The sequence below is a fragment of the Mastigoproctus giganteus genome, chromosome 13, assembly GCF_048544385.1.
Source record: "Mastigoproctus giganteus isolate SK-2022 chromosome 13, ASM4854438v1, whole genome shotgun sequence".
NCBI classification, from domain to species: Eukaryota; Metazoa; Arthropoda; class Arachnida; order Uropygi; family Thelyphonidae; genus Mastigoproctus; species Mastigoproctus giganteus.
This window is the reverse complement of record NC_143587.1, coordinates 126,083,048-126,097,627: the sequence shown is the minus strand read 5'-3', so window position 1 is coordinate 126,097,627 and position 14,580 is coordinate 126,083,048. Positions and strand designations below refer to the sequence as shown.

Sequence of the window (14,580 nt, the reverse complement as noted above, 5' to 3'; positions counted from 1 at the left end):
GGACAGGTGGCATCATTGACATGTGTCATCTGACATTCCAGGCTCCTTTGCGATGTATTTTCTATGGCTTCTGGTGTTGATTACCTGGTCTTGGATGGCCAGCACGAATCCTTCAGTCTCGGGGAAGAGCATCCCGTTATTATTATTATTATTATTTATGTATTTGACAAAAGATTGCATTAAGAATGCATTAATTAAGAACATCAGGTAAAAGCCGAACTGGGTGGTAGTGATCACTGTGTACTTATGTGTGATTTACTTAAAGACATAACTACTGTCAAGGGTAAAGGGAAGAGCTTTTGCTTTCATAAGGTTACTGCAATGGTCTCAGATAGTTTTTAAATTCTATAGAATGGGACCATCTGATGATGTTACCAATGGTAAATTCTAAATGGGAAGCATTCTGGGAAGTAATTGTAGACGCTACTAGGCTTTTCATACCAACTAAAAATACTGTTCAAGACTTAGACTTAATTGGATGTCAGATGAACTAATGAGATTTGTCGCAGAGAAATTAAATGCTTGGGATGCATATCAGGTGATAAAGAAGCCTATGGTAGACATAAACTAGTCTGCAAGCAAGTCACAAAGTATGTTAGGCAAGCTAAGACAGATTACAAGAAGTCTCTGGCAAAGAAAAGAAGCAAAGACTTCTTTACTTATGATAACAGTAGAAGGAAGATATTGAATCACATTGGTCCACTTGATATTGATGGTTTAACTAGTGATGGTCCTGCTCAGGTTGCTGACAAACTGAATTTATTTTGCATCTACATCTACATCTACCTTTTTATTAAATAAAATTATGCTATGTAATCAACTTCAAGTATGATGCAGTGATTTACTATGTGCAGACCTGATGCAATGCACTAATTGTATGTGGAAGTTTTCCATAGTCTGAGGCTTTCAGCCCTAAATTTTTATTGAGTTTTGAACTACTATACACTGTTTGGCATCTCTCATATTGTGGAATGAATTTCACAACTGGGTTGTTAGTCGTTATACTGCATAGATGAATGGACCACATTTTAGGAGGGAATTAGATCTGTTGGAAGGGTTGTAGAGAATCACAGAAAAAATAGTTGCAACATTAAAAGGTATTCTTACTAAGAAAGACTGAATTCTGTATATTGCAATATCTGGAAACAAGGCATCTACGTGGAGATAAAATTGAGTTCTTTAACCTTTTCTCAGTAAAGGATAATTTTGCCTAGACTGCAAAGGAGTTTACTGACATATGGGTTAGTGCAAATTGCACCATTTTTATGTATGTAGGTATAAAATGATCATCTACCAAGGTAGATGAATCGGTGTCATTTTAATTATATCTCATATTGTGGATACTTTAAAATGAGTTGCCATGGTATTACACTACCTCAAATAAGTAATGCTTCACCAATGGAGAAGACTATTGTTACTTATTCTCGGCAGATACCACCACCCAGATGGCACCATTTCAAGGCTTTTTGGCCTCTCTTCGGTGGGTGGGCAGGTACCCTGGTGTTGCAGTAATGACAACCCAGTTATGAAGTATAACACCACAATATGAGAGACATCACTCATATTTCTCCTATTTCAAGGCCAAAAAGCCTTGAAATGGTGCCATCTGGGTGATGGTATCCTCCGAGAATAAGTAACACTAGTCTTCTCCATTGGTGAAGTGCTACTTGTTCGAGGTAGTGCAATACCATGGAAATGCATTGTAAAGGTATTCACAATATGAAATATAATTAAAAGGATGTCAATTCATCTATATCTTGGTAGATGATCATTTTATACCTACACATATAAAAATGATGCAGTTTTCACTAACCCATATGTCAATTTTCTGAGGTATGTATGTATGTGTTTACATATGACTAATGTGTATGGCAACACAAAAATAGCTTTGAAAATTGGAAGACAAGATTGAATTTGTTGTCTATAGGTGGCCAATTCCTAAGAGAAGTATATTCTCTTAGGCTTATAAAAGCCAAAATTCTTCTGTAATTTCATATATGGCAGTTTGTAATTTTATATCCTTGCAATTTTTTCAGTTATCCAAATTAAATATTTCTGTTCAGTAAAGTGTTATTTTCTTAATTTTTAATTTTTATAGCTTAATTTTTATAGCTGTGCAAACAGTATGCCCTTTGTATTTCTTGTTTGACTTTAATGTATATTTACTTTTATGATTAAGGTATGATATTGCTATGAAAACTCTTTGGACTGAATATTTTACAACTTTCTAATTGCTCTTTTGTAATAATTAAAGTTTGTCTTATCTTCTAATATAGTTTTATTCATAAAATGTGCTTTTAAATGTTTAATGTCAGGGAATGTATTAAATTTTTAAATTACCAAAGCAGTATTTTTGTAACAGATAGTTAATTAATATTTATAAATTTTCAGTGTCCAATATCAGCTTCCTTATTGAGATTAGAAACTCCTGATTTAAATCAGCTTGCAGTTCGCTGTTTTCTGGGTAAATTATTTTTTTTTTATTCTTATTTTTAAGCAGTTACAAGAATTACAGGAATTAATACAAAAATATTACTTTTTTAATAAGAAATATACATGTTTAAATTGTTTTTCAGCTCTGATGAAGTATATGGGAGATTATCCTATGGATGATGGTCAGACAGCAATTGAATGTGTATATACAGTACTGGTAGTAAGTAATTTTGAATATTAATAACATTTAGCATGTTAAATAAAAATCTTGTCCTTGCCTGACATAGAGAATCTGGTTGATCTTTACAAATCAGTACCTTTAATATTTTTACAATACAAATAATTTGAAAATTGGATAATCTGAATGGTTGTTCAGTATGGAGAGTTAATTAAAATTTTCCTACATAATTTAAACTGTAATTTATCAGGAAAAAGTTCACATCGAGGCAGTAGGGGATCCAAAAAAAAAAAAAAAAAAAATATGACAGGAGGAGCACCATTTGTGATGGGGGGGCACCATTTTGTGCACAGAACAAAACAAATACGACACTCAAACATAATGTGATTGGCAGACACAGGCACACAGCTAAAGTCAGAATTACTTTGAAGTAAGGAATTACTTTGGTTGTGCATAAACATTATGCACGACCAAACTGCATGACACCTTAAACTAGAATGACGATCACATCAGCATCAGTGCTGCCAACTGTAGTCAGTTGAAAATAGCTGAGCCACATTGCAAAAATAGATAAAATCCTATGTTAACAATAAAAAAAAAATTTTTTTTGTAGCTAAAGCGAATTTAAACGATTGGTGTATATTCTCCAAAAAATAATGGGGGCATGTGCCCCTACCCTGAATCTGCCACTGCATTGAGGCATGGGAACAGTTACCATTTCTGTTGTAAAAAAAAAAAAATAGCTAATATGTATAATAATCTCCACTTGCTCTCCATTACTGGAGAGCAAGTGGAGATTGCATCATGTTAATTTAATTGTTGTGTACAGAATATGATATCCTGAAAATATCTATCATTAAATTTAAGGTCCTGAGCATGGTCAGGTACACTATATATCATTCATTTGTACATACAAATTGAAATTTCCACAGTTGCTTGTTGAATAGACTTCTGTAATTTGACACAGTTGGTTTCAGAATAAAGTACTTCAGAATGATCCCACAGAAATAAATGTGGGATGGTTAAGGTAAGTGACCATGCTAGAAAAGGAGCATCATTGAACTGAGAGATGAGGTGACCTCAGAATATGCTGTATAGGACTGCCATGCAATTGGTGTGGGCTGTGGCCCTATCTTGTGGATACCACATATTATTCTTGGTTAGCTAACACTGAAACGTTGTAATTGGCAGGATTGTCTGTAGCATCCCTACATACAGCTCTGAGTTGTTGTCGTTGTTGTTATTGTTGTGCCATTGTCAACTGTGAAGAAAATGGACCCAAGATGCCTTTGACATACAGGGTGTCTCAAAAATATTGGTACAAATGCTTAGGGGAGGTAGGTAAAGAAATGTGAATCACATAGGAACCCATAACCGGAAACGTCACGGGAAAGTAGTAGTAGCAGAGGCACAAGAAGCAGAAATGACACAAGACAGTAATTAGTGGCAAACATTTGACATAATATTAACAATGGAGTACGAGATGGATGCATTTCATGATGTTACAACAGATGCTCGAAGGTTCCACCATGAGACACGATGCATGTGTGACACCGACGCAGCATGGATTGGCGGACACGGTCGAACACACCTGGAGTTTCTTTGACAATAGCAGCAGGGCAGACGAGTCTTGCCACAAGATCCATTTCTGTCTCCACAGGCGATTCATACACGATAGATTTGAGGGCTCCCCACAGAAAGAAATCAAGGCTTGATAAATCAGGTGAGCGTGGGGCCAGGCAATGGGTCCACCACAGCCAATCGCTCGACACCCAAAATGTCTGTTCAAATGGTTACGAACACACCTTCCATAATGGGCAGGTGCCTTGTCATGTTGAAACCAAATGTTGCATCTCACATTTGCTGGAACATCGTCAAGTAACCCTACTAGAACTTGTTCAAGAAAGATCTGATATTTAGCGGAGTTCATGCGGAATGGTAACAGGTATGGGCCGACTAAGCAGTCACCGACTATACATGCCCACACATTTATTGTGAAGCAATGTTGTGCCGCATGGGGGCGCACACTGTGTGAGTTGTTGTGAGCCCACACATGAGCATTGTGCTGATTGAAAAAGCCTTCCCGAGTGAAATAAGCCCTCATCCGTGAACAAAACATAGGCTGGAAAATTCAGCTGGAAAGTCTTGAACACTTTCTTGGAGTAACCACTGCGCAAAAGCCACACGTGCAGGATGATCTTGGGGTAGCAGTAACTGAACCCTTTGGAGATGAAAGGGGTGTAAGGAATCGTTGTGCCAGACACGCTGCACACTGCAACAAGACACTCCTAAGGCAGAGGCAACGGCACGTGTGCTGGTAGTAGGATTATTCTGGACGGCATTCAACACACTTTCTTCTATGGCTGGAGTTTGCGTCGAACGTGGTCTGCCCGCACTACTCCTGTTACTTCTGAATGACCCATAATCACACAAATTTTGATGCACACACACGCAAACAAACGGTGGTCCGGTACATGTCTGTCTGGGAAGCGTTCTCCATAAATTCATTGAGCGGCTCATCCATTGCCCTCTGCTAATCGATACACTAGGTGCATGTCTGCCAGCTCACAGTTTGTATATCGATGCATGCTCTTCATGCGGCGACTACTGCTTGAATGAGTAAACCAGAAATTTTCCCTCTTGCGAACTGATGAACAGTGCCGTCTACTGACTTACGGTGAAGTTTTCGGTTATGAATTCCTATGTGATTCACATTCCTTTAGATGTTACCTACCTTCCCTAAACGATTGTACCAATATTTTTAGACACCCTGTATATGTTGCACTATATCATGTTTTTTTTTTTTTTTTTTTCTTACTGTGTATTGGACTTTTTGTATGGAAAAAGAGAATTATCAGATGACTAGTACCAACATATACAGGATATGTTGGTACACAACAGGATAAGAATACCTATATCATATTTTACCAGCAGGTATTGCAAATGAAGGCAGAAGCAGACAGATAGACAACTCATGGATATCATAACAATAATATGACTCACCTGTCTGTCTGCTTCTGCCTTCGTTTACAATACCTGCTGGTAAAATATGATATAGGTATTCTTATCCTGTTGTGTAGCAAGTTTTTACATAATGTGCAAGAAACAGGATTGTATATGAGTGGAACTTCAGATTGGCATGTAGAATGTAGTTTACTGTCAGTAGAGAGGTACTGATGTATAAGCCAGCTAGCCAGCTGCCTTTTGATCATCATGGACTCCTGAAAATGGCTGCCTGAACTGCAGCAAATGTTCTGGTATTCTTGCTGTTTTTGCTGGTCCTGGTGGTGGCTAATAATAAACTCAACTTGTCTCTCTTTCTCTCCATTGTTTTGTCAATTTTCATATGTCATTGTCATGAATTCAGATTTCATGAAAGCTTTCATGAAATCTGAACTCTTGGCAGATTGCATGGAGAATCAGAATAACTGATTTAGCTTCAGCATATAGTTCCACTGCTTTTACATGCTGTACAATAGGCCAGTATTCCATGATAAACTAAACTCCAATATGCTTTCTTTTGTGTGATAGTATTCTCATGTGCCATCAACCAAGTTTCACTACCTTTGACAAAACAAATGCCAGATGTTCCTGTAGCTTTTAGAATACATCCCTGTATTAGGATACATTGTGTTACATCCCTATAACATCACTGAAAATTCAACCTTTATTATAAATATAATATAATGAACAGTAATAGTAATACTAATTACCAGTAATTTGAATAGAGTGTCATGAGTTTTTTTAGAAGCTTCCCAGTCCTGTAGTATTAAAATAAACTAATATATTGAAGTTTCTGAATTCATTTATGGAAATCAGTTTTTGGACTGGATTAGGGTTCCAACATAAATTTGTAAATTTTAATGAAATACTAGAATTGCTTACAAAATATCAAAAAGCCTGCAATGAAATGGATCTGGAAAAAATAACAATTCTGATAATTTTTAAGGTACATAGGAGAATGAAATTACAAAATCTGTTTTTAAAATAACTACAGTGACATGGAACAAATAAAGCCAAATCTTATCTTATTAATTGAATAGTAATCCCTTTTCAACATACTACAGAAACACAAATGATTGGTTATGCCTTTAGAGCACTAGTTTCAATAAAATTCCTGTCAAAACAGAACACTTCAAAAAACAAGATTAAGTAATATAGTCTAGGACTGTCATTGGTGTGGGCTGTGGCCCATCTTATTGATACCACATATTGTTGGTTAGCCAACACTGAGATATTGAAACTGATGACATATAACCAGTAAAACTTTATCTCTAAATCTGGGCTGAGTTATACATATTCCTTCACTGACCATTACTTTTGTATCTGAGATAATCTTGATTTCTAGATGATTCTTGAAGGTTAGTTTACGTTACCTACACTTCTGCTATGGATATTGTGTTCTTATGGATGGGTAGAAGTCCTGGAATCAAGTACATCTGTGTTATCAGTTATTATTCTTGCTGAGTCAGGGAAAAACTGAAGATATAGGTGATATTTTCTTGTGTTCATGCATTTGTCTAAGAATGATATAAACATTATTTAATATTCTTTTCTGTACTTACATAAGAGTTTAATTAATATTAGAGTGTTTTTATTAAATCATTTATATTAGAGTATTTTTTATTAAATTTATAACAATAAACATGAATTTTTAATGAATTGTATAATATAATGCATAGTACTACTACTACCTACTGTTACATTACATGGGAGCAGTGTAGCATTATTATTGTACTTATGTTTCTCCTAGTTTAGTGTGGTAATTTTAATTTAGAATTAAACTAAAATCATGCCTCAGGATAGAACAAAGAGCTAATAGCATTTGGCTTGGGGAAGAACTGTCAAGGGCCATTCTCCTTGAATGGCCCTTGGCAGTTCTTCCTCAAGCCCAGTGCTGTGATGTTATTTGTTATTTGGTTTTTAGGAGCATTAGCAACTAAGGCCATATTGCTCCGGGATATGCGGTGGTCATTCCCTGACCTTTCCGCATTCTCCGTATTTGGTGGTGACGGGCTCGAACCCCGGTCTAATCAAGAAGCGTGTGCTATGCACTGCTGCTCCTTCCCACCTGGCTACGGAGGCGCCCCAGTGCTGTGAGCAGGGCTTTATAGTCGGGTACGGGACATGATACTGCCAAGGGGGATGTCTTTGTGTGTGCACGATGTAAGGAGTGCAAGGAAATCAGGCGACAACTCAGCGTTGTTATGGGCCTTTATGAGAGCTTGAAGGACAGGGTGGATGCCCTCGAAGGAAATAAATTGAGGGGCCCATCAAGCTCTCAGCTGCCCACATCAACGCCAGAGCTTGCACTTGGTCATCAGGCAACACAGAGGCAGTCCCCTAGGCAGAATGCGCTGGTCCCACAGGAACTAGTAGTTGTTGGTGACTCTATTGTCAGGGAAACGGGGAACATGCTTTGTAAAAAGGATAGGTGGAATAGGACCAGGGTATGTCTGCCAGGGGCAAAGGTTGATGACGTTGTGCGGATATCATCTTTTAAGGGCACAAAAGGTGATATAGTTGTACACGTTGGCACTAATGATATTAAGAGTAGGAGACCGGCGGAATTACTTAGCAAGTACAGGTCACTGTTGAAAAAAAGCTGTGAATTAGGGTTGAACTTGAAAGTGTCTGCAATTCTGCCCAGACACGATAGGAGGGAGTATATGATGAGAGCCTTGTTGATCAATTCGGCCCTGGAGGGATTGTGCAAGGCTCAAGGGGTAGAATTTTTTTCAGCCTGGACTGTACTTGTTAACAGGAGAGATTGCTTCTACAGGGATGGGATACACTTAAATAGAAAGGGTGCAAGAATTTTTGCTGATGCTGTCGAGGCAGTGTTAGGTGGGTCGGAAAACTGCTAGTTGGGGGGGGGATACAAGGACTAATAGATTAACAGTAGCCACTGGCAGAGGTGGAAGTGATTCTTGCACTGCTTCTATTGAAATGAGCAGAAGCCTGGAAAACAAGATGCAGGATATTTCAGAGACTGCTGGTAGTCATTGCGGTACAAGTAAACACATGGGTTGTGTTAGGGTAGCTAAGAATAGAAAGAGGTGCATGTATACCTGCGTGTACACCAATGCTAGGAGTTTGGTAAATAAATTTGATGAATTTGAGGTATTGCTCAAAACATCAAAGGCAGATATTGTTGGGATATCAGAGACGTGGTGTCACACAGATATAAGTAATGCGGAACTGGAATTTGGGGAATACAATGTGTATAGAAAGGATAGACAGGACAGGAGGGGAGGAGGGGTTATGCTATTAATTAAGAAACACATAAAGTCCAAGGAAGTGAAGCCAGTCGACATCGATGGACAGGGCAGTGTCGAGTCAGTCTGGTGTGACATAAGCATAGGGAAATCAAAATTGAGAGTAGGAGTGTGCTATAGGCCTAATGACTCTGATGAGTATAATAAGATATTGTACAGGGAAATAGAGTGGGCCAGTAAATCAGAGAGTCTTATAATGGGGGATTTTAATTTCCCAGATATTGACTGGAATTTGTGGATTGGTCACTCGCACACTAGCAAGGCTTTTGTGGATTTATTGGATGATTGTTTTCTACATCAGCATGTTCGTGAGGCAACAAGAGGGAGCAATACTCTTGATCTGATTATCAGTAGTGATTCTTCATGCATTAAGAATCTGCAGATAAATGAACCACTAGGTGGCAGTGATCACAGTGTGTTGAAGTGGGATTTACTCAAGGAGGTAACTACCATCAGAGGTAAAGGGAAGGGTTTTTGTTTTCGTAAAGGCGACTATGATGGTCTGAGACAGTATTTAAATTCTATACAGTGGGACCAACTGATGATGTTACCAACAGCAAACTCAAAATGGGAAGCATTCAAGGAACTAATCTTGGAGGCTACCAGGCTTTACATACCAACTAAGAAATATTGTTCAAGGTTTAGGCCTAAATGGTTGTCAGATGAATTAATGAGACATGTGGCAGAGAAGAAAAATGCATGGGATACATACAAATTAATGGGTGACATGGAAGCCTATGATAGATATAAGTTGGTCTGTAACCAAGTCACAAAGGAGATTAGGCAGGCAAAGGCAGACTACGAAAAATCCTTGGCAAAGGATGCAAAGAAAAACAGAAAAGAGTTCTTTACATATTTGAACTCGAGAAGGAAAGGGATGAATCAGATTGGTCCACTGGATATTGATGGTTCAACAGTTGAGGATCCTGCTCAGGTGGCTAACAATCTAAACGAGTATTTTGCATCTACATTCATGCATGAGGAGTTATTCAGGAAGGAGAATGATGTAGGTAAAGTAAACATTGGCAGTGAGCTGGATGATTTTGTAATAACTGAGAGGAAAGTGGAGGAGAGATTGTTGAGGATAAACATAAAAAAGGCACCTGGGGTGGATGGGATCTATCCAGTTATATTAAAGGAGGCAGCAAAGGAAGTATGCAAACCCCTAGCCATAATTATGAGAGCTTCTTTGGACTCAGGGGAGGTACCCATAGACTGGAGATGTGCAAATGTAACCCCAATTCACAAAGGATCAAAGGCTGACACAAGTAATTATAGACCTGTTAGTTTAACTTCTGTTCCAGGTAAATTAATGGAGGCACTGGTTAAAGAAGCACTGCAGGATCATCTAGACAAGAATTCAGTTATAGCTCAGACGCAGCATGGTTTTGTTAAGGGCAGGTCTTGCCTGACCAATTTGATTGGATACTATGATGTAGTCACAAAAGAACTGGATGCAGGGAATAACTTTGATATTATATATTTGGATCTTAGAAAGGCTTTTGATACTGTTGCACATGGAAGACTGCTGCACAAATTGGAGCAGTGTGGCATTGGAGGCAAATTGCTGCTATGGATAAGGGGTTGGTTGAGTGGCAGAAGACAGAGAGTGGTAATCAATGGACACTGCTCAACGTGGACTAATGTTATTAGTGGAGTTCCTCAAGGTTCAGTGTTGGGTCCGTTGTTGTTTTCGGTGTTTATGAATGATATTGATGATGGGATATCAAGTTTAATGTCCAAGTTTGCAGATGATACAAAGGTTGGCAGGGTTGTTAAGGACACTACTGACGCTATGCTGCTGCAACAGGATCTGGAAAGGTTGAACAGATGGGCTGAGAGGTGGCAAATGAAGTTTAACATTGACAAATATAAAGTACTACATATGGGAAACAGTAACCCCAGAGCAACGTATCAACTCTGCGGTACTACACTGACAGTGGTGGAGAATGAAAAGGACCTGGGGGTAATTGTGCAGGCAGATATGAAGTTCTCTGAGCAGTGCAGACGAGCTGCAAGAGTAGCTCATGGTGTCTTGTCAATGATATACAGGAATTTTTCTAGCAGGGATAAGGAGGTGATTATTCCCTTGTATAAGGCAATGGTTAGGCCACATCTTGAGTACTGTATACAGGTCTGGAGGCCTCATTTCAAGAAGGATGTAGAACTGCTGGAACGGGTACAGAGAAGGGCAACAAGATTAGTGAATGGAACAAAGGGTTGCTCTTACGAAGAAAGGCTTAAGTTTTGCAAATTACAGAGTCTGGAGACTAGGCACCGGCGAGGTGATCTGATAGAGGTGTATAAGGCTTTGAATGGTTTGAGCATGCTCAATGCCAATGGGATTCTTCATCTTGCTCAGAATAATCACCTCAGAGGGCATAAATTCAAATTGAGGAAGGACGGATGTCGGATAGATGTGCGGAAATTTGCCTTTAGCCAGCGGGCAGTTGGTTTGTGGAATAGACTCCCATCGCTTGTTGTTGAAGTTGATAGTCTAAACAAATTTAAGGCTCAGCTGGACAGGTATTTCGAACAAACGGAGGGGTGAAATGGGAGTAGTGGTTTTTTTTTTTTTTTTTTGGCTGATGCTGAATAAGCTTGCTTTCTTGCATCATATGCCTCTACTAATGCTAATGCTAATAGTATGCACTACTTGCAGCATGTTTGCAAAGCTATTTGTAGTAAGATGTGGTACAGCCAAAGGGGATGCCTTTGTGTTTGATGCAAAAAGAGTGAGATAATAAAGTAGAAATTCAGCATTCTGATGGGAAAATGTGAGGGCTTGAAGAGGTGTAGCCCCCAAAGGAATTACAACAAGGGGGCCTATAAAATACTGAAGTGCCAAACTTAATACTAGAGCTCACATTCATGCATCAGACAGAACACTAGGAGGATGTCCAAATGTGGAAAGTATTGGTCTCGCAGGAAGAAGCCATTGTTTGTAACTCTGTTGTCAGGGAAATAGGAAATATATTGTGCAAAAAGGATAGATGGAATAGGAGCAGGGTGTGTCTTACAGGGACAAAAGTCAATGATGTTAGAGAACAGTTATCATCAAAAGGTGATATTGGACACCTTGGTACTAATGATATCAAGAATAGGAATCTGAGGATTTTACTAAACAAATACAGAAAAATTATGATAGAAAACCATGTTTAGGATTAAATTTAAAAGCGTCTGGGATTTTGCCTAGACATGATAGGAGGGAGTATATAATGAGAGCCTTATCAACCAGTTTGGCTCTGGAGAGTTTGTGCAGCACTGAAGAGGATTTTTCTCACCATGGTCTGTACATGTTAACAGGAGAGGCTCTTTTTACAGAGATGAGACACACTTAAATAGAAGGAGTGCAAGCAGAGCCAGCCCCAAAATTTGCAGGGCCCTATTCAAGAATTACTTTCGGGGCCCTGTTTGTTATTTCCTTATTTCCGTGCTTCCGTAGCCAGGTGGGCAGGAGAGCAGCAGTGCGTAGCACATGCTTCTTGATTAGACCGGGATTCGAGCCTGTGACTACCAAATATGGAGGATGCGGAAAGGTCAGGGAATGACCACCGCATATCCCCAGAGCAATATGGTCTTAGTTGCTAATGCTCCTAAAAAACCAAATAACAATCCTTATTTCCATAAGTTAAAAACTATACAGATTTTACTGAAAGTGAGTATAACATAAAAATTACATTTTTAAATGACATCCTATGTTCGATACCACAAAACATACACTGAGAATGAAGTTGAAGTATATGATCTACTTCTAGCAATTTTCAAGTCAACTTGTGCAAGTGCTCTTAGAGTGATAATAATGTGGGTAGCTAGACATTAAGACAGAGGTAGGCTCGTTAATAGAAATGCAGAAAAGATGTGGATTATATTATTATTTAGACCATTTGAGTTTGGGGCCTGTTCGACAGAACTGGTTGAATATGTTTGTGGCTGGTCCTGGGTGCAAGGATATATGGTAATGCTATCGAGGTAGTGGTAAGTGGGTTGGAAAACTGCTAGTTGGTGGAGGGGGGGGTAATACACAGATTAATAGTTTAATGGGAGCTGCAAGAAAATCTTTGTGAAACAAGCAAATATATGGCTGTGTTCGCTAAGAGGAAAAGCAGCACACACATATACATGCTAGTACACTAATGTTAGGACTATAGTAAATGAATTTGAAGCATTGGTTAAGTCGTTAAACGTAAACACTATAGGAATATTAGAAACACAGTGCCACTCAGACATAGGGGATGAAGTTCCAATATCAATATGTGGAGTGCAATGTATACAAAAAGAGCAGGAGGGGAAAAAGTTATGCCCTTGGTTAAGAAGCACATAAAATCTTAGGCAGGGCACTCAGTTGACATGAGCTGCAAGGATAACATCAGATTAGTCCAACATAAACATTGGTAAACCATAAATGAAAGTGGAAGAGAAATTAGTGAAGCTTAAAAAAGTAAATAAGACACCTGTGTCTGATGGAATCTATACAATTATATTAAAAGAAGCAGAAAAAAGAGGTAAGCAAACTTTTAGCATAATTATGAGAGAATTCTTGGTTGTTGTTTGTTTGTTATTTGGTTTTTAGGAGCATTAGCAACTAAGGCCATATTGCTCCGGGATATGCGGTGGTCATTCCCTGACCTTTCTGTATCCTCTGTATTTGGTGGTGATGGAGAATTCTTGGTGAGGTCCCTACAGATTGGAGATGTACTCTTCTATTCACAAGTGGGGAAAATAAAGGGACAAAGTGAGTAAATACAGACCTATGCTGGATCAACTTGACAGCAATACTGTTATAACAATCACAACACAGATTTGTTAAGGGGAGATCTTTTAATTAACAATATTTATGAAGGCACATCTAGTTTAGTGGCTAAGTTTGCCCATGATACAAGGGTTGGCAGGGTGGTTAATGAACAGGAATCATTGTGTGCTTCTGCAACAAGACCTACAGAAACTATGTAGATGACTTGAGAAGTAGCAATTGTGGTTTAGCATTGATAAATTCAAGGTACTGAAATTCAGGTAGCAGTAACCCCAATTAGGTACTATCCCACTCAAATAATGTAGAATGAAGGTAGATCTAGGGATAATTGTACAGTCTGATGTGAAGTTCTCTGAGCAGTGTAGCCAGGCCGCTGTGACAGCTCATGGGGTTTGTTGCCAGCATGGACAAGGGATGATTTTTCTGCTGTATATGTAGTGGCTAGGCTGCATATTGAGTACCACATACAAATCTTTAAGCCTCATTTTATGAATGATGTGGGTCTGTTGGAACAGATGCAGAGAAGAGCAATAAGATTAGTCAGGAGACACAAAATAATACTAAGACCAAGAAACACTTCAGTTCTGTAAATTGCAGCATTTGGAAACTAAGTACCTGTGAGGTGACCTGATTGAAGTATTTAACACTTTAGATGATGTAAATTGAATGCTAATGGAATCCTTACTTTTTCTTGGATGGTTTTCATAAGGGGAGGGGACATCAACTTAAATTGAATTGGTTATCAGATAGAAATGTGAAAATTAGCTTTCAGCCAGAGGGTAATTGATTGTTGGAATAGATTAGTACAGTTTAGTACTAGAATAGACTAGGACACATCTGGCGTTGTGGAAGTGAATAATTTGAATAAATTTAATAAAGAGTTAAACAAATTATTAGAAGGAATGGGCAAATTATGTGAATGTTTGTTTTTTTTTTTT

General features: G+C 38.5%; 1 protein-coding gene across 1 annotated transcript in view; it reads left to right on the top strand.

Moving 5' to 3' along the window:
- The window catches only part of LOC150076424 (unconventional myosin-XV-like), a 163,604-nt gene that overhangs the window by 37,676 nt on the left and 111,348 nt on the right, over window positions 1–14,580 (top strand). Inside the window, exons 4-5 of the mRNA XM_090387355.1 lie at window positions 2,392–2,464; window positions 2,577–2,653. Coding sequence (XP_090243481.1) covers window positions 2,392–2,464; window positions 2,577–2,653 — 150 coding nt within the window. The remainder of the gene's footprint in view (window positions 1–2,391; window positions 2,465–2,576; window positions 2,654–14,580) is intronic.